At 43.3% G+C, this 20,057-nt stretch overlaps 2 protein-coding genes and 1 long non-coding RNA gene across 5 annotated transcripts in view; 2 read left to right on the forward strand and 1 right to left on the reverse strand.

The window, feature by feature from the left end:
• Dnmt3 (DNA methyltransferase 3) overlaps positions 1–20,057 on the reverse strand; it is a 151,177-nt gene that overhangs the window by 98,050 nt on the left and 33,070 nt on the right. For 2 of the 3 annotated variants that reach the window (XM_076320788.1, XM_076320786.1), the window contains exon 2: positions 65–108. The exons of the other annotated variant lie outside the window; for it this stretch is intronic. In XM_076320788.1, coding sequence (XP_076176903.1) covers positions 65–106 — 42 coding nt within the window. In that variant the 5' untranslated portion in view covers positions 107–108. The remainder of the gene's footprint in view (positions 1–64; positions 109–20,057) is intronic. 3 annotated transcript variants of the gene reach the window in all.
• Tdg (Thymine DNA glycosylase) overlaps positions 1–20,057 on the forward strand; it is a 123,258-nt gene that overhangs the window by 67,410 nt on the left and 35,791 nt on the right. The window contains exons 2-4 of the mRNA XM_076320798.1: positions 307–374; positions 6,772–6,989; positions 18,163–18,464. Of these exons, the coding sequence (XP_076176913.1) occupies positions 307–374; positions 6,772–6,989; positions 18,163–18,464 (588 nt within the window). The remainder of the gene's footprint in view (positions 1–306; positions 375–6,771; positions 6,990–18,162; positions 18,465–20,057) is intronic.
• LOC143151315 (uncharacterized) lies at positions 12,160–14,073 on the forward strand. The gene is made up of 2 exons (XR_012993286.1): positions 12,160–12,679; positions 12,746–14,073. It is a non-coding gene; the product is annotated as an uncharacterized LOC143151315 (long non-coding RNA).

Consider the following 20,057-nt stretch of genomic DNA (forward strand, 5'->3'; position numbering starts at 1 on the left):
TTTCTACGAGGAACCATCGGTTAATGAATAAGTCAACGAACGTTCGAAATCGCGTCGAAATTACCTGTTGCTGATCGACGAGCGGAGACATCCCTCGCGGCTTCATATCTGCGAAATAAAAGAGAGACACGGGGGGATCAACGAAAGGAGAAAAAGAGAAACGGAAGTGTTTTCACGGGGTGACTTTATCGTCGGTGTGTACGGGGGCCGAGAATCGGTTAACCCGAGAATCGGTTAACGCGAGAAACGGTGCGTGTCCGTATCAACGATATCATCTCGATTTCTTTTTTTTCTTTCTATTTCCAGGTCGTACCCGTCACCGGTGCAAAACGGAGGACCCAACGGGACCACGATGAATTGCTCCGGCTCCCAAGGTAAGAGAGACTTCGGTGTTCGCGTGTACGAGGCGGTAGACGCGATTCGACGATCGAACCGGGCAATAAAGCTGGATTAATTAGCGCGGTGAAAAATGCACGGGAAACGTTTTACGTATTAAATTAGCGTTTGCGTTCAATTTATCAGCAGAATTCAGTTTTAAAGATCAGCCGCGCGTCGAACTCGCGTCGAAGGCCCTTCCCCCTTTTCAGCGTGTGCATGCGAGCTCGCTCGTGTTAATAATTTCTCACAATCGAACGGACCGACAATGTATGAAAATAATAACGACGATATTTCAGAGGAAAATTTCGGTACGATGGAAAAAATGTCCAACCCCTTCCCGCGCCACCCTTCTCGCTCCCGTGACAATCCAATATCGCGCTATTACGCATACAAAGGTTATAACGAATCAAATATCATTTTAATTTTGTATATTGTACATTGCAAATGCGACTCGTAGCAATTCACCACCGCTCACCCCTTCTCTCTACGCGTTCTCCACCTGTCGCCCGCCATTGAACGCTTTCGCGACTTATGCGTTTGGCATCGCGGAAAACACCGTACACGTTTTCGGAGAACGTTCAGTTTCCAGAGTCAAACTTTGCGCGAATGTGTACGTATATGTGTTTCCGGGTTTTTTTTTTTTTAGTTCGTTTTTCGCGAAATTTCACCGAGAACACAGTCCCTCGAAAGACACGCGGAAAAATTCGTCAGACGCGATGCAATCGGTGCACGATTTTCGAGGCGAATATTTCACCCGATTTTTCGATCGTTGGCGAAACTTTCATGGGGATCTCGCGAACGTTTCACGGTGTTACCTGCTTAATTGTCGCGGAACTGTTTGCACGTATTCGAGGGTGATCGACTTGGGTTGGATATGAAATTTTTGGGTGTCTTTGAACGAGTGTGTTAACATTTTTGTTGCGAGAGTATCGTCAATGAATCGGTAAGGTTTTCCGGATATAAATGAGTTTAAACACACACTTTTCCCTCCATTTCGAACGGTGCGTTATTTAAATTTTAAGAAACTCTTCCCAACGGTGCGCTATTTAAATTTTAAGAAACTTTTCCCAAAAAATTAAGGGTATGTTTTTACTGAGAAATTCTCGTTAACCTTATTGAAATTTTGGCTCATTAACTTGATTAAATTTCGGAAGGTATATTTTTTGCGTGCGTTCTATACAAGATCGTCACGGTAACAAACTCTTATTTTGTTTAATTAACATCACGTAACCGTAGAAAAGAATCTTTTAAAAAATTCTAGAGAGACATTATACATACACATACATGAAGTTACCAAAACCTATTTTTATTCTATCACCTTTAAATAGTATTACATATTCGACAAATCCGTTCACAGAAACAATTGCATAAATTTCTAAAATGATACCGAATTGATCAAGTTTAAACTGAAAATACTTTCTTTTTTCTTTTATATATATATATAAAATTGTGTACAGTTTGCAAAGTAGAAATTTTCCACGTAGATTGAAAGAAAAGTTGTCTATCGCTAGTATTATCGGTAATTTTCCAACGCGAATCATCGCGTTAGAGTGTGCTGGACAAAATGGAGGAAAAGGCGGGAAAATTTCCGCGCGTTCCGTTTCGAACGCGGATTTACGAGCGGTCAAGCGCTCGTTGGCGAGAACGCGAGAACGACGAGAAGATTTCGCGCATCGTCGGGGTTAAGGTACGCGTAAAAAATATCGGAGAAGAATCGAGGTTTCCGGTCGATCGGTCGCGCCGATATTTTTCCTCGGGGCTCGTGGAACGATTTCGCGCATCGTTTGCCCCAGTAACCGAATTTCAAATTCGCGGAGCAACGATTAATTCGATTCTCTCGCGCGCGATACTCGATACAAGTCGAAGTAAAAGAAAGAAAACAAATCACTCGCGCGAGTACATAGAACGAGGATAATTTCGACGCGTGGGAGGGGACCAAGAAAATTCAAGAAAACGTTGATAATGCATTTCGTTGATAATGCACGAAATACATTTCGTGCATTGTTTAGTTCGGTAAAGGAATTTCAAATTTGCGGAGCAATGATTAATTTGATCCTATTGCCCGCGATACTTGATACAAGTCGAAGTAAAAGAAAGAAAACAAATCACTCGCGCGAGTACATAGAACGAGGATAATTTCGTCGCGTGGGAGGGGATCAAGAAAATTCAAGAAAACGTTGATAATGCATTTCGTTGATAATGCACGAAATACATTTCGTGCATCGTTTAGTTCGGTAAAGGAATTTCAAATTTGCGGAGCAATGATTAATTTGATCCTATTGCCCGCGATACTTGATACAAGTCGAAGTAAAAGAAAGAAAACAAATCACTCGCGCGAGTACATAGAACGAGGATAATTTCGACGCGTGGGAGGGGACGAAAGAAAATTCAAGAAAACGTTGATAATACATTTCGTGCATTATTTGTTTTGGTAAACGAATTTCAAATTGGCGAAGCAACTATTAGAAAATCGTCGATAGTAGAAAATATAAGTCGAAGTAGAAAAAATCGTGACGCGGTCCACGCGCGAGGACAACAACAAAGATATTTTCGGCGCGTTGAAAAACGTGAAAGAAAATCCGGGAAAATGTTAATAATTTCGCGGAGCAACGATTAATTCGATCCTCCGGATAGTTGATATTAGAAGATATAAATCGAATTAAAAAAAATCGCGACGTAGTCCACGCGCGAGGACAACAACAAAGATATTTTCGGCGCGTTGAAAAACGTGAAAGAAAATCCGGGAAAATGTTAATAATTTCGCGGAGCAACGATTAATTCGATCCTCCGGATAGTTGATATTAGAAGATATAAATCGAATTAAAAAAAATCGCGACGTAGTCCACGCGCGAGGACAACAACAAAGATATTTTCGGCGCGTTGAAAAACGTGAAAGAAAATCCGGGAAAATGTTAATAATTTCGCGGAGCAACGATTAATTCGATCCTCCGGATAGTTGATATTAGAAGATATAAATCGAATTAAAAAAAATCGCGACGTAGTCCACGCGCGAGGACAACAACAAAAATATTTTCGGTGCGTTGAAAAAAGTGAAAGAAAATCCGGGAAAATGTTAATAATTTCGCGGAGCAACGATTAATTCGATCCTCCACATAGTTGATATTAGAAGATATAAATCGAATTAAAAAAAATCGCGAAGTAGTCCAAGCGCGAGGACAACAACAAAGATATTTTCGGCGCGTTGGAAAAAGCGAAAGAAAATCCTGGAAAATATTAATAATTTCGCGGAGCTGCAATTAATTCGATCCTCAGGATGATCGATGCAAGTCGAATTTAAAAAAAAACGCGATTCACGCGCGAGGACAACAACGAAGATATTTTCAACGCGTTAAAAAAAGCGAAAGAAAATCCGGGAAAATATTAATAATACACTTCGCGCGTCGTTTATTCCGGTAAAAGAACTTCAAATTCGCGGAGCCGCGATTAATTCGATCCTCCGTATAATCGATGCGAGTCGAAGTAGAAAAAATCGCGACGCGGGCCACGCGCGAGGACAACCGACGCGGATCGTTTCGACGCTTCGGAGAAAGCGAAAGAAAATCCGGCCGAACGTTAATAATATATTTCCCGCGCGATAACCGTGGAAATGGAAACGGTATAAGGGAAACGCGAGAGAAAAGTAATCGCGAGCGACCGAAAAAGGGTACGGATTGCCGTGCTCGATTTTTCCTACAGCAGCCACTTTTATTCAAAGCGGAGAGAGAGAGAAAGAGAAAGAGAAAGAGAAAGAGAGAGAGAGAGAGAGAGAGAGAGAGAGAGAGAGAGAGAGAGAGAGAGAGAGAGAGAGAGAGAGAGAGACTGATATATATATATATATATACATACATATATATATATATATATACATCACACACACGCAGCTCGCACTTGCGAAAAAGTTGACTCACGGTGTAAAAATATACCTCGAGCGATAAGCCCGTGGAAAAATAACGCACCGTTTCCCCGGGTACGCGTTCGATATTAAAAATATTCTCGAATACTTGTAAAATAGTAAAGAACCGCGATCGCCGTGTGTAGGAGAACGGTACGGGGTCGAAGGGTCGAAGGATCGTACGTCCGGTATAAACACCGAGGGGGTTTTCGGTGTGAAAAATGTCCAGTGATTGGCATTGAGAAATATCGAGTTTCTATTCCGTGTACCCGCTCGCTGAATCGTAATGTTAACGAACAGAAGAACGTTTGCGTTTTACAGGCGCACGGTGACGTGGGGGGAAAAAAAAGAAAAAGAAAAAGAAAAAAAAATTTCCGGAAATTGAAGCACCGGAGAAAGAAAACAGAAATACCTGTATATACGTACAAACATACATACATACAAACATACAAACATACAAACATACATACATGTGTGCATCTACGTGTATTTTCTTTCCTTTTCTTTTTATTTCGAGAGCCAATTACGAGATTTCGTGTTTCGGGCCACGCGAACAGGTTTACCCCTGTTTGCGCAAGAATTTGAAAATATTCTTACAAACGAAAGACGAACGAGGATGTTTGTTAACCATTCTTTCCTGGTAATCACGGTTCCATTCTATATTATCCCAAATTTATATCCCGGTTCTCCTTCCGTGCGAGACGGAGACGAAAGCGCGCGTAAACATCGTGACTAGCTTCTTCACGCTCGTTGTACTTCTGCTAGTGACTATCGACCTCACCGTTTATAATTCAAAATACCCGCGCTAGTACTCGAAATCTCGGTACCGATGATACCCGATACCGAATCCAAGTATTATAGAACCAGGTGAAAAATCGAACACGAGCATCGTTCGGGGGACACGATCGCGATTATTCGTACACGTTGTCTCGTTTTTTCATCGCCGAGAATTAATTATTTCACGTCGATCGATTTGAACGGTCTCGCGCGACACTCCGACACGCGACAACGCTCATTCTACCGAGAGTCTCGTGAGCCGACTATTGTGTATTTTGGAAAATGTTCAAATACGCGAAACAACGAGACGAGACTACTCCATTAAGAATTACACTCTGGGTGTATTTTCGTTTTCGCTCTTAGTGGATTTCCCGCGTAACCGAGAAAGCTTTCGACGAAAAGGGTGCAATTTTCGCAGAGTCTCGCCAACGATCAATTATCTTCGTATCCGAGCTTCTTCGTTTCCGTGGAGCGCGTGCATACGTGTACGCTCGTGAAACACGTTAATTGTTCGCGGACGACTCGGTTGATATCTTGATTTTTTATATAACGACGCGTTCGTCACCGTTGTTTCGATACACGTGTCCGTGTTGCCATCGTCCAACCCGTTTCCACCTTCACGGACTCGCGAAGCAAAAATAACGAACCGTACAAAATTAGCAAACGTCACGCGTTACGCGCCGGTTGATTTATCATCGGTGCCCTATCTCGGCGAGTTGGTCTACGCAGAAGCGATTAATTATTCGTAATTATCGAAACACGGTACCAATCGGAAATCTTGTAATTATTGCGCAACGCGCGTCTACCGCACGGTCGGTGTATTCAACTTTGCCCGATCGAAGCGCGTCGTCGGATATCGCTCGATATCGGGTCTCGACTGTCTGTCCGGGTATCTCGAGTAGGTAAAGGGTGTCCGGTGAACTGTCGTCTTCCAGAATACCTCCAAGATACCCGAACACACCCGGATAACTCCCTCGAGATACCCGTGAAGAGAAAAAAGGAAAAGAAGATTAAAAAAAAAAAAGAAAAGAAAAACGCGAACCGTCGAGTAGTTCGCATCGTCGGAACAACGATCGAGCAAACGAATCCGATTAAAAGATGCGCGAAGGTAAATAAATAAATAATAAATTCTCGATAACGGGAGAGTCTGGAGTCGCGACCGTTGCAAAGAAGAAAAAAAAAAAATCGATTCCCTCCTCCTCGTCCTCTGCTCCCGTGACGCGAAGCTACGACGAGAAATAGTACGCGCGAAGTGGATCGGGTAAATACGCCCGGTGGTCTCGGTGGCAAGCATCTTGCAAACAAGACGACGGAGATGAAAAATCCATCTCTGTCGCGTGGTACTCGGCCGACCGGAACAGTCGGAACGTTGGAACAGAGGTGTTGCGCGATCAATCTTTCGCGAGAAAGGCCGAGGAGTCGCGTAGTTTCCGGATGAGCTGGACAACGTACGTAGACGACGACGTAGACGACGACGTAGACGACGTAGACGACGTAGCAACCGGGTGAACCGAGTCTACGAGCATTCCACGTACCACGGTGCTCGCTATCGTTCTCCTCGCGTTCGAATACCCCGAATAACGTAACCACGAGGTGAACTCGATACGACAGAGAGAGCCAGCGAGAAGACTCGCGCGAAAAAATTCCAAGGGTTCGCGAACACGTTTGATAAAGTCCTGGAGAATATCGAAAGGACACCGTAACGGTTGCCTTTTTCTGCGCAGGGGTGATGGTGAAGCAGGAAGCACGGGATGACGGATACGAGACAAGTCCGGATCTCGAGATGAGGAGCACCGGCGGTGACAGCAGTCAGCAGTACCACACGCCGCTGACACCGCACACGCCGCACACGCCACACACGCCGCACACGCCCCTCACGCCGATATCGGCGACAGCGCATCAACCCCAGCAACCTGGCTCGACCGCTTCCACCCTCGGACAGGTGAGTTTTTCCTATTTACGTTCGCCTGGGAATCATCGGCTCATCCGATAAGCACGCGTCTACGCGTTAGTTTCGTACGCGCGTTTCTTTATTTCTTTCTTTTTTTTTTTTCTTCTTTTTTTTTCAAGACAACCACTTTGCGTTCGCGATCGGTTGGGTGAGATCGTACTGTCGCGAGACGTGTGGTTTTCGTGATGGGTGGAAATTTATTTGAAGGTGTATTTAAAAAATTAATTGAAGGGGAATACTTGGGGGGTTTACTACTTGGGAATTGTAGGGGGTTTATTTGAGAATAGTAGGGGGTTTACTACTTGGGAATGGTAGGGGGTTTATTTGAGAATAGTAGGGGATTTACTTGGGAATGATAGGGTGTTTATTTGAGAATACTAGGGGGTTTACTTGGGAATGGTAGAGTGTTTATTTGAAAATACTAGGGGGTTTACTACTTGGGAGTAGTAAGAAGTTTATTTGAGAATACTAGGGGGTTTACTTGGGAATGATAGGGAGTTTATTTGAGAATACTAGGGGGTTTACTTGGGAATGATAAGGTGTTTCTTTGAGAATACTAGGAGGTTTACTACTTGGAAGTAGTAAGGAGTTTATTTGAGAATACTAGGGGGTTTACTTGGGAATGATAGGATGTTTATTTGAGAATACTAGGGGGTTTACTTAAGAATGATAGGATGTTTATTTGAGAATACTAGGGGGTTTACTTGGGAATGATAAGATGTTTATTTGAGAATACTAGAAGATTTACTTGGGAATGGTAGGGTGTTTATTTCAAAATACTAGGGGGTTTACTACTTTGGAGTAGTAGGCAGTTTATTTGAGAATACTAGAGGTTTTACTTGAGAATATGAGGCTTGCGTAAGTTCATTATGGTACCTTTGGTTCGATGAAATTCAGGCCCAATCGCGGTAGAAAACCCCGTGGGCCGAGTAGGAAAGTGTTGGGTGAAAACGGTCGCGGGATATGCAAAAATGCGAAATACTACACTATTTTTTAGTATATACAGCCCGATATTTGTTTCAGGAGTCAGACTCGTGATGTTCGCGTTTGGCCCTCGTCCGATTCCACGAGTCTGACATTCCATGAATATCGTGTCACGAACATGACACGAATTGTTATCACGAGTCAGCCTCGTCAAAGTCTAGGACAAGGGGTTAAGAATACGAGGGGATTTACTCAACGCGTTGCCGTACATCCGGCTCGACGAAATTCAGGCCCAATTGGACGCGTGATAAATGGGCCGGAATGATGCGAGAGAACGATTGAAATAAGAGTCGAAATGCGAAAGAATATATTACTTTTTAGGGTGCATAACCCGATCTTTGTTCCACGAGTGAGACTCGTGATGTTCACATGTTTGATTCGTTTTTGATTCTATGAGTGAGACTCGTAATGTTCACATGTTTGATACGTGTTCGATTCAACAAGTGAGACTCGTGATGTTCACACGTTTGATCAGTGTTCGATTTCACGATTGAGACTCGCGATGTTCACGTTTGACTCACTCGTCAAACTCGTTAAGTTCACATGTTTGATCCATGTTCGATTCAACGAGTGAGACTCCTGATGTTCACACGTTTGCTCCACGTTCGATTCCACGAGTGAGGCTCGCAATGTTCACGTTCGATTCACGATTCAAACTCCTTATGTTCACACGTTTGCTCCATGTTCGATTTCACGAGCTCGACTCACGACGTTCACGTTTGACTCACTCGTCAAACTCATTACGTTCACACGTACGATCAGTGTTCGATTCCACGAGTGAGACTCGTCACCGCGTTCGTTCCGCGTTCGATTCCAGGAGAATTATCCAGCCCCGCGTCACGCGTTCGCGTCAGACTCGTGATGTTCGCGTTTGATCCGTTCTCGATTCCACCGGTCCGACATTTCATGAATACCGTGTCACGAACGCGACACGAATCGTTGTCACGAGTCAGGCTCGTCAAAGTCCGTAGACGACAACGGGTCAAGAATACGAGCAGGTCCCGAATACGCGGTGCCACCGAAAGGGAACAACACATCTTCCCAACCGATGAAACTTTCACGGTCTCACCGGTCGAATTTTCAAAATACACGCCCCCACCTGATCCACAGTCGCAGGTGCGGTCTCGTGTGCCACGGACGCGTTCATCGTAATAGCGTCGTTAGCACACCGACGCACGCTTCGAGCCGATAGCGAAATAACAGAAACGATGGAAGACAAAGCACGACCAAGCCGAACAGACGCGGCCCGTGCCCTATTGCGAGATCCGCGAACCCTTTGCGGTCCGCGTCAGTTTGATATTTCGTTGGAACGGATCCGCGTGCAATTCAGCCACTTGCCGCTCTCGCACCCTATCCGTTTCCCCGCTGAACAATCTCCATATTTTAGGTACGGGACCGAGGTTCGCGATAACGTAGATACGTAAACGCGGTGGCTGCTAATTCGCAAAAACGGATCCCGGAATTTCGCGATCTCGTTCGCGGTAATTCGTAATTACTTCGCGGTGGGTATTGTTTTCTTTTTTTTTTTCTTCTTTTTTTCTTTTCTTCTTCGCTTTTTTAAACAATTTTTCGGAGACACACTGACCGCGCGCCACGTTTCGGAAGTACAGTGTCCCCGGAAGGAATACTTCTACTTCTTGTAGAAGACTACTTTTGTAGATTGTTTCACAGTAAAAAAAAAATGTTTGTCCATTCGTTTTTGGTTTATTAAAAACAAAACAAAACAAAAAAATTGATTCTACGCGTAGGTAATTGGAACAGAGCGATAGTTTTTTTTTTATGTTTCACGTACCGAAAGTCAAAATGACGAGTCTCTCCGGTAAATGTTCGGTAGGTTATTCCGAATAAAGAGTTCCATGGGTTTGCGTCCATTCGTGTTTTTATTTATTTCGAAAAATAGATTCTATCTATTACTGCAGGTAATTAGAGTAAGGTAATGGTTCTTTTTTTTTTTTTATTTTTTTACGCGCGAAAGAATTCGGTGATCCAAATGACCTCTCGTAAATGTTTCATTGGTCGTTCCGGATGTACACTTTTGGTCCATTTTTATTTATTTCGGAAAAAATAGATCGTATCCTAAATATACCTGATTGAAACTGAACGACGGTTGTTGCATTCTCGTGAATTTCTTGCATTTTTTTTTTACTCGTACGGAGCCAAGAAGGCAAAGTGACGACCCTTTAAATCAATTCCAAGTTTCAATCGTTGCCACTCTGTTCTGATAATTTCGTTTCTGATGTCGTCGCGACGAGCTGTTGCTCGCCCTTGGCTCGCATTTTGCGATACTCGAGCAAAGTAAACAACGATTATCTCAAAAATGAATCAACCGAGACTCACGGTGCACGTGACCTTCTCGATTCTCAATGACCCATCGTATATTCTCACGAAATTACCGATTCACCTCTTAGGACACCCTGTATACAGAATGCTTCGCAATAAGTGGCCAAACTTTGCTACCGTGGATGAAAAAAATGTAAAAAATGAGGAAACTTTTTCTTCTTCGGATATGAACATTCGTTCGAAACAGAAAATGAAACTTTAATAGTAATAATTCCATTTTGTGGTATTATCGAAAATATTGTTACCGTGAACGAAACTCTTCCAATATTTATATCTGAGAGAAAATTCTAAAATGTAGATCTAAGTTCGATCATCTATTTCCGAAACACTCAGTTTCGCTAAGTGTTTTCACCATAGTTTATTATTTTCGTCAAGTGAACGCGGATCGTTTCCATAAAATGAAGAATTCGTATTTGTAAAAGTTCGAATCAGTGACAAACCAGTTCTCTTCGTCGGTTCGACACTATTTTCCCGAAGACAACAAATTGTTGAATACAGAACTCCGAACATAGGATCTCAAAGGGTTAACAATTGAAAGATTCAAGTATATTAAAGTGTTTTTTGTACGTGTCTCGAGAAAATCGACGATCGAGGAAAAAGAGAAACTCGTGCAATTAATTACACTGTGCATCTCATAGAAAAAGTCATGTTTTCGAAAATATGCCACGAAATTCGAAGGAAATTTCTTTGCGAAAGCAATTGAAAGATCATTTCGAGCGGTTGTCGAATCGAGGGTAGACGATTTTCTCGAAAACGAAGCTCCTCGCAAAAAAGGGAACGCCCTCTGCTCGATGGTACCACCCCCGTGTCCTGTATAATTTCCTTCTTCTTCCTCAAGTCCCCCACCTACGTTTTTTTCCGTCTTGGAAAACCCATCGATCGCAATTTTGACACCACGAGAACAGGGACGGTCGGTTTTTTATTCGAATAACTCGTAGGAAACGGTATTCATCGTTCGAATCGTTCGTTCGTCGCGTTCTCTTTCTTTCGCGGTTGCTATCTTTGTCCTTCGTCGTTATCGCTTCCTTTGAAATCAAGAGCCACGACAGCGTCGAGGAACTTCGTCATTGTTGAATTTCCTTCGACTTCCTGTACACCGTGTCAGAAGCAGTTTCGAATTATCCACTCGATAGGAAATCGAATATTCAAAGGTCTGTCTTTGGGTGGTCGTGGAAGCTGCAAGGATTCGACGAACTTCGACCATCCGTGGCGATGGTGTCCGTGAAAACTTTTTTCCCCATCGCGAATCGAACGAAAGGAAATCACATTTCATGGATATTAAAATTGTCAACGAAGCAAGTCGAACTGCAATTACGACACTTGGAGAAATTACGGGAAATAAATCGCCGTTTCTCGAGGACGATCGTCCAACTAGAAAATTGAAGAAAAATAAAATTTTAGTATTAAAATTATCTACGAAGTCACATTGCAATTGTAATATTTGGAGAAATTGAAATTAGTGATAAAAAATTGCTGATTCTTGAGAACAAATATCGAGCAAGAAAATTGAAGAAAAATAAAATTTTAGTGTTAAAATTATCAACGAAGTCACACTGCAATTATAACATTTAGAGAAATTGAAATTAGGAGAAATAATCGTCATTTCGAGAGAACAACTGTCAAACTAGAAAGTTGAAGAAAAATACAATTTTAGTATGAAAATTATCTACGAAGTCACACTGCAATTATAACACTTGGAAAAAATTCAACTTAGTGGTAAAAAATTGCTGATTCTTGAGAACAGATATCAAACAAGAAAATTGAAGAAAAATAAAATTTTATTATTAAAATTATCAACAAAGTCACTGCAATTATAACACTCGAAGAAATTGAAATTAATGGTAAAAAATCACCGTTTCTCGAGAACAATTACCAAGAAAAAAAAATTGAAGAAAAATGAAATTTTATTCTCAAAATGATCAACGAAGCAGGTCAAACTGCAACTGCAACTGCAACTATTCTGTATTCTCTTCGCTCGAGTTCGTTAGATGATTAAATTTGCTTTCGATTTTCCAGGCTAAAAAGAATGGAAATTAGACGAAATGGTGAATTTCTTTCGTCGGGAAGATTCGCAGCTCGTCGTGAAATCGGAGTGACGAGCGATGGGACCGATCGAACGCGGGCCCGAGAGAAAGGTCGCCAAGGATAAAACCGCGCGAACGATCGCGGTTAAAGTCGTTGAATTAATCGAGGCAGGTAACCGAGAGGCGCGTATAATCGCCGATTACAAAGAAAAAATATCTGGGAATAAAACACAGAAATTACTGCTCAATAAAGACAACGTACGATCGGTCCACGACGCGGTTAGATCTCGCGACTCCCGATCGGTATTACGGCCGATAAATTGCGCGATAAAGGTAAACGCAATCGGCACTTTGGGTACTTTCGTAATACCGTGCGGTTGATTTGCATTTTGATGTTAGCTTTGCAGCAGTCAGTTCGTTTATGCAACGATGTTTCTCCAATGACATAAGAAGCCGCCACGAATGCGTCCGTGGATCCTGGTTTTTCAATCGGTGGAGAAGATCTCTCGCGTATTCGTGACAAATTAAAATGTCGCTTTCGTAAATGTCTCGTCGATGAGAACCGAAGAATTTAACGAAAACAATGGACAACCGACACTGAACGCTCGGTGAGCGGGAAAGGGGTGAGAATATTTTTTTTAAACGGTGCCGCTTTCAACTCGAGAAAACAAGTCCGCGACTTATTCGCGGAAAAAGCGTAACGATTAAATTATTACCCGGAAACGCGCGCGTCTTTCGAAAAATTCGTCCCGCTATTGTTTTCCACTGTGGAATAGATGGACTCTCGAGAACTTCAACTCGGTGGTAGTTCGTTGAAGAATCGATTTTTAAATCGCACCTAGGATGAATTCCAACTCGACTCGCACCGTTTTCTTCGACGAATCGGTATTATCCCCGAGAAGAACAAAAATGTGTGTTTGGAGCGACTATTGCGACAAGAGTGGAAAATCTATGGAAAGCTCGCGACCGTTTCGTGGGAAAGGCGTCGTAATTAAATTACTGGAAAGAAGTTGCTCGAAAAAAAATTCCCATCTCCGTTATTATTTCGAGTTTTCGCTCGGGACCGGATGGAAAACTCTCGAAAGCTTCCGCTCGAAGGTAGAACGAAAAAGAAAGAAAGAAAGAAGAATTTAAGTAAGGATAGTTTGAACGGAAGTAGGGGAGTCCGTTGAAATTCGTCAACGCGCGGTTCGATTCTCGGTAGACGTAACGGGGGGGTTTCCCGATTAAATCGTTAACCGCGGACACGTCTCGAATTTATCGACACCGTTCGAGATCGAATAATCCCCCCTTCGGTGTCGATACACGTCGAATTTCTCTCCACTTCGTTTCGACTTTCTTCCATCGACTAAATACACCTCGTGTAACCAAGAACGAAGTGTCCCATTCCGGGTTCGAAAGGCGAGCGGGCCACCTATCGTACGAATAGCGTGAAATTAATCGTCGAAAATTGTCAGCTCGTTTAAATTGGTGGTGAATAGCGAGCGGTGCTCGCGCGAAATGGAAGCGGACAGATCGTCTCGATTTTTCGTAGCGTCGTGGTCTCGTCTCACGCGAGTCGATCGTACGGTACGCGCGGTCTTGCCCCCGAGATAACCCGAGATCGAGGCTAAAAAGCCGAAAGATAATCGAGCACGGTGTCTGGGAGCCACCCGATACAGCGACTGACTATCCCTTGCTTTTCTTCGTTCGTGGCGTCACGATCCGCTCGAAGGTCGCGGACAATATCGCGTTATAATGGTAACCGGTCGGCGTATTCCTCTTAATCTGTGTTTGCGTACCGGCCGGGGAAAAGATGCGCTCCTTTCGGTCGAGAGACGATGAAAATTCATCGAAATTGTCTCGAGTCGCGGAACTCGGATCTACGCGAGGTACCAAACTCGAATCTACACGTTTCTCTCAGTGGAGGATTTTTTAAACGAAATTGGGCACACGATTGGGTGAAAGAAAATGTGTTCCTTTGCGTTTCGTGACGATGAAAATTCATCGAAATTGTCTCGAGTCGCGGAACTCGGATGTACGCGAGAGCAAAACTCGGATGTACATGTTGGAGGATTTTTTAAACGAAATTAAGCACACGATTGGGTAAACGAAGCGCTCCTTTTCGTTTCGAGACGATGAAAATTCATCGAAATTGTCTCGAGTCACGGAACTCGGATCTATGCGAGAGCAAAACTCGGATGTACATGTTTCTCTCAGTGGAGGATTTTTCAAACGAAGTTAAGCACAGGATTGGGTAAACAAAGATGCGCTCCTTTTCGTTTCGAGACGATGAAAATTCATCGAAATTGTCTCGAGTCACAGAACTCGGATCTATGCGAGAGCAAAACTCGGATGTACATGTTTCTCTCAGTGGAGGATTTTTCAAACGAAGTTAAGCACAGGATTGGGTAAACAAAGATGCGCTCCTTTTCGTTTCGAGACGATGAAAATTCATCGAAATTGTCTCGAGTTACGAAACTCGGATGTACGTAAGAACAAAACTCGAATGTACATGTTTCTCTCAGTGGAGAATTTTTTAAACGAAATTAGGCACACGATTGGGTAAAAAAAGATGCGCTCCTTTTCGTTTTCAGACCATGAAAATTCATCGAAATTGTCTCGAGTCACAGAACTCGGATGCACGCGAGAGCAAAACTCGGATGTACCTGTTTCTTCCAGCGGAGGATTCTTTAAACAAAATTAGGCACACGATTGGGTAAACAAAAATGCGCTCCTTTTCGTTTCGAGACGATAAAAATTCGTCGAAATTGTCTCGAGTCACGAAATTCGGACGTACACAAGGACCAAACTCGAATGTACGTGTTTCTACAACCGAGTTTCGTGACTCGAGACAATTTCGATCAATTTTCATCGTCTCGAGTCACGAAACTCGGATGTACACTAGAACGAAATTCGGATGTACACGTTTCTCCCAGCGGAGAATTTTCTAAACGAAATTAGGCACACGATTGGTTGAAAAGTGTCGCGAGAAACATAGATAGAACATACTTTCGACGGTAACAGCAATCGCTATAGTTTGCACAATTTTTAGGCCGTACAGCCATCGGAATATACATTTTACGATTGCCGGTTTACGTGCTCGTTCCAACACCTGTTCGAAATTTTATTTTCCGAAGGAACGCGTAAGAAAATACCGCGAATTCGTAACGAGAGTCGCTCGAGTGATAAGAAAACTTCTTTTTCGAAAATCCAAACGGAGAAGACTAACCGCAATATGGACGAGGGAAACGGAAGAACTCCAATTCGAGCCAGTCGCAACGAAACGCGTCTCGTCGTAAACGAGTCACGCTCGCTAAAGCGTACGTCCTTGCAAATTTCATACTCGACGTTCCGAAAAATTACTTCCGGTCGAGGTAACGCGGACGCGTAACGTTCGATAAAGGGAAGAAAAAAAAAAAAAGAAAAAAAAACAGAGCAAAAAGAAGAAGGCAGAGGGGCGATAATAACGCAGGATCTCGATGGTTTACGCTGTAATGAAATGTACATAAAATATCGAACGGGTGTGTTGCACTCGTATCTCGTCTATCGGAACATTTTCGCTCGGTTGTCTCGTTCCACGCGCGTAGAAAATCGTTGTCTTGGTCCGGTGACGTGAGCTTCTTTTAACGACACGAATCGTATCTTTACCATCTTGCAAAATGTAATCGTAGTTGGTAAATTGCAGGTGTGCGAACCAGGTAGAAGTCGTTTGTCGATGTCGTTCCTTCGCTACCGGTGCAATTATGCGACTCGACGTGGCTGTCGGATTTCAAATTCCCGGTAAAATTCCTCGGTGGGGTTAGTTACTTTTCTCGACGAGTGTTTACAGTTTGTAAAATCACGGTAAGCGAATTGAGAAAATATCCAATTGGTGCAGTTACGAATTGGGTACCGGAAGTAGAATCGTGGTGAAATTTTCGAAAGAGGTCTGGATCAGGTCTAGGTGCTTCGAGTGTTGCGTTTGAGATTCGTGTTGAGCGGTGTTGCTTTGTCGACAAAATGGAGAAAACATTCTGTACATATTGCTCTCGTATCGGAGGTAGATTATTTGTAAAATTCACGAGGTGATGTTACTTTGTCGACAAAGTGGAGAAAACATTCTGTATACGTTGCTCTCGTATCGGAGGTAGATTATTTGTAATATTCTTGAGCGATGTTACTTTGTCGAGAAAATGGAGAAAACATTCTGTAGGTATTGTTCTCGCATCGGAGACTCGTTGTAGAATTTTTGAGCGGTGTCACTTTGTCGATAAAACGAAGAAAACATCTTGCTCGTATCGCTAACGTATTGGAGATTCGTTGTAGAATTTTTGAGCGGTGTCACTTTGTCGATGAAACGAAGAAAACATCTTGCGCGTATCGCTAACTTATTAGAGGTAGATTCTTGGTAGAATTCTCGAGTGAGTTCAGTTTGTCGAGAAAATGGAGAAAACATTCTGTACGTATTGCTCTCACATCGAAGATTCGTAGAATTTTTGAGCGGTGTCACTTTGTCGATAAAACGAAGAAAACATTCTGTATGTATTGCTCTAACATCGGAGACTCGTTGTAGAATTTTTGAGCGGTGTTACTTTGTCGACAATCTGCAGAGAACATCTTACGCGTATTGCTCTCGTATTAGAGGTAGATTCGTGGTAAAATTCTCGAGTGAGTTCAGTTTGTGAGTTCTCCAGAAAATGTAGAGAACACCCGGTACGTATCGTTCCCGTATCGGAGGTAGATTCGTGGTAGAATTGTCGAGTGGGTTCAGTTTGTCGCGAAAATGGAGAAAACACCCCATATATGTATCGTTTCCGTATCGGAGGTAGATTCGTAGTAAAATTCTTGAACGAGGTCTAGGTTAGGTCTGGGTTAGGTATTGCATAAAATATCGAACGGGTGTGTTGTCGCGTGCGCGTTCGGTTCGCGACTATCGAAACTTTTTCGCTCGGTTGTCTCATCCTGTTCAGTCCGGTAGCGGCGTAGGATATTGTGTCGTCTCGGTCCGATGACGTGGGTCTTTTTTTTTAGCGACCAAGGTCGTATCTTTACAATCTGCAAAAATATAATCGCGGCGAGTAAATTGAACGAGTTACATCGCGGAAGGAGAAGTCATTAATTCGTTGATGTCACTCCTTTCTAGCTAGCCAGCTGGACAATTTGATGTTCCTTTGGGCGATGGAAGTGGATTTCTAATCAAATTCACGGGAGTGCTATTTTTTACCCGACAAAGCCACCGTTCACAATTTGCAAAATATAATCGCGAAAAATTGTAGAAAACATTCCCCTCCGTGTCATTTCCCATCTACAAAATGCAGTTATGCAGTTTGATATTCCTCGAAAGTGCATCCGAGGATTATTTTCCCTTCTTACCTCGGAGAGGTAAGATTCTTAGATCCTGCGTCGAGAGTTTTCAAATTTTCGAATTTGTCTATTGAAATCTTCAATCGATGTACACTGGTACATTCTACCCAATATTTTCCATCCGAAATGATCGTATCGATCTTAAACCATTCGCAGTGAACTGATACACCAAAACCAGAAAGCAAAAGATCGCTCTCAATGCTTCTGTTCAACTATCCGCGGGAAACTTTTGAAAAAAAATATTCCAAATGTATAAAACACTCAAATTTCTAATTTTATAACCCAAGACGACTATAGAAATACCAGAGCACCCAGTTGTATTTATTAGAATAAATCGTAGAAAAGTAGAAGAAGGCCAAGAACTTCGGGTCTAAAACGACCCGTAGAACGCAGTAGAATGAAATTTCTGTCGGACACATTGTTCGAGTCAAGTCCGTAGATCTAGACTATGGCCAGCGAATGAACATAAGGGATGCAATTGATGTTCGCAGGTGACGATCAAGTGCGAGACCCCGGTGGACCCGTACTCGTTCGTCGACGAGGAGATGTCGATGGGTGGTATGAGGACGGCCAGCAGCCCGGGTGGCAATCCCGAGAACATGACGTGTCCATCTGGAGGGCAAACGTCCCTTGCTACGCCTACGTCGACGCCGCCAGGCCCACTGTCCGGGCCGCAACATCTTCAGATGAACCTCGGCGTGATGAACGGCACCGTGAATCCTCAACTGGCGGCGCATCAGCCGAAGAAGCGAGGCCGCAAGAGAAAGTCCGAAATGGTTCTCACCCCGGAAGAGTAAGAATCGCGCGAGCGTTTCCATTTATCTTTTTCCGCAAGCGTAACGCTTGGCGATCGATGAAAAAAACAACCGTGACCGGGGCCGTAACAGAGGTCTGAATACAGTACAGAGACCTCTGGTGTTGTGTTGAGAAAAATTCGGTTATCGACAGGGATAGTATTTTTGATGTTGATTGTACGAATAATTGTCCATTAGACGATAATTTATCGGGAAATATTAAATCAAATAGATTTAGTTGGAGTAAGGCCCATGTGACGAGATCCGTTGGCGACGTTCTGCTCAATTATTGCTCACTGTGTCAAAATTCTCACGGTTGGTGCGAGTGTGTAGTAATTTGTTCGAATTCAAGGCCCGTAGAACGATGGGCCTTATTAGCGACACCCGCCGCGGTAATATTGCTCTTTGTACCGAAGCTCTCGCAATTTGTGCAAGAGAATAATTATTTGTCTTTTGTTTTTTTTTTACGTAAATTCAAGGTCATGAGCGTAAGGCCCTTCTTGGTTAGTAGGGTCAGTTGGCGACACGCGCCGCGGTAACGTTGCTCCTTGTACCGAAATTCTTGAGATTGTTCTAAGAGAATGATAATTCAAGTGTGGTTTTTCTAAATTCAAGACCTCGAGTGTAAGGCCCGTTTTACAATAGGGCCAGTTGACGATACGCGCCGCGGTAACGAAATGACGTTGCTCCTTGTACCGAAATTTTTGCAATTGATCTAAAAGAATAGTAATTTAATTTTTTTCTTTCAAATTCAAGACCACGAGCGTAAGGCCCTTTTTAAAATAGGGCCAGTAGACGACACCCGCGCCGCAGTAACATTCCTCCTTGTACCTCTTGCAATTCTTCCAAGAAAATAATAATTTAATTTTCTTTTTTTTTTTTTTTTTGTAAATTCAAGGCCTCGAGCCTAAGGCCCCCCCACTCTGAAACAGAGTCGATTGGCGGCACGCGCCGCGTGTTTTAATTCATAATCGATCGACGCGGAAAGAAAGAAAAAAAAAACTCTTTAAAGCACGAACGCTCGTCGAAAACGATCGTTCCACGATTTCTTTCGGTGAATTTCAACTCTGTGTAATTACGCGGCCCGGGACCGAAATATCGCTCGCATTATGCAAACTATTCGACGAAAGTCGAGCTCGCGTTTAAAGTAAGGTTAAAAGTCTCATGGTACCCTCCCGGGGTACCGTGGCGCGTGGTCGTTGTTATTGAAAGGTTTTCGTGGAGGGGAAAGGACAAAGGTTTCGCGTTCGGGCCGCGACACGCTCCCGCGATTCGATAATCGCGTTAACGAGCCAACCGGAATCGGTCGCATATTTACGGCATAATTTCGGTAAGTACGGCCACGAGCGCGACGAGCGTTCGCGGTCGACGGCTACAGTTCATTCTAAATAATAATACGCGGCGAGGTCGATAGACGCGGGTCGATGCGACTAGACTCGATTATAGCTGTCCGCTCGACGGTTTTAGTTTACCCGGCCAAGAAGCGGTTCGCGGTAAATAAGGGAAATTGCAACGGTAGTTGACCGCGTGGAAGGAAATTTGCCGAGAGAGAAGATAAAAAGAAAAATAGAAATATGTATCTTTTCGGTTCT

This window comes from Ptiloglossa arizonensis, chromosome 9, assembly GCF_051014685.1.
Source record: "Ptiloglossa arizonensis isolate GNS036 chromosome 9, iyPtiAriz1_principal, whole genome shotgun sequence".
NCBI lineage: Eukaryota > Metazoa > Arthropoda > Insecta > Hymenoptera > Colletidae > Ptiloglossa > Ptiloglossa arizonensis.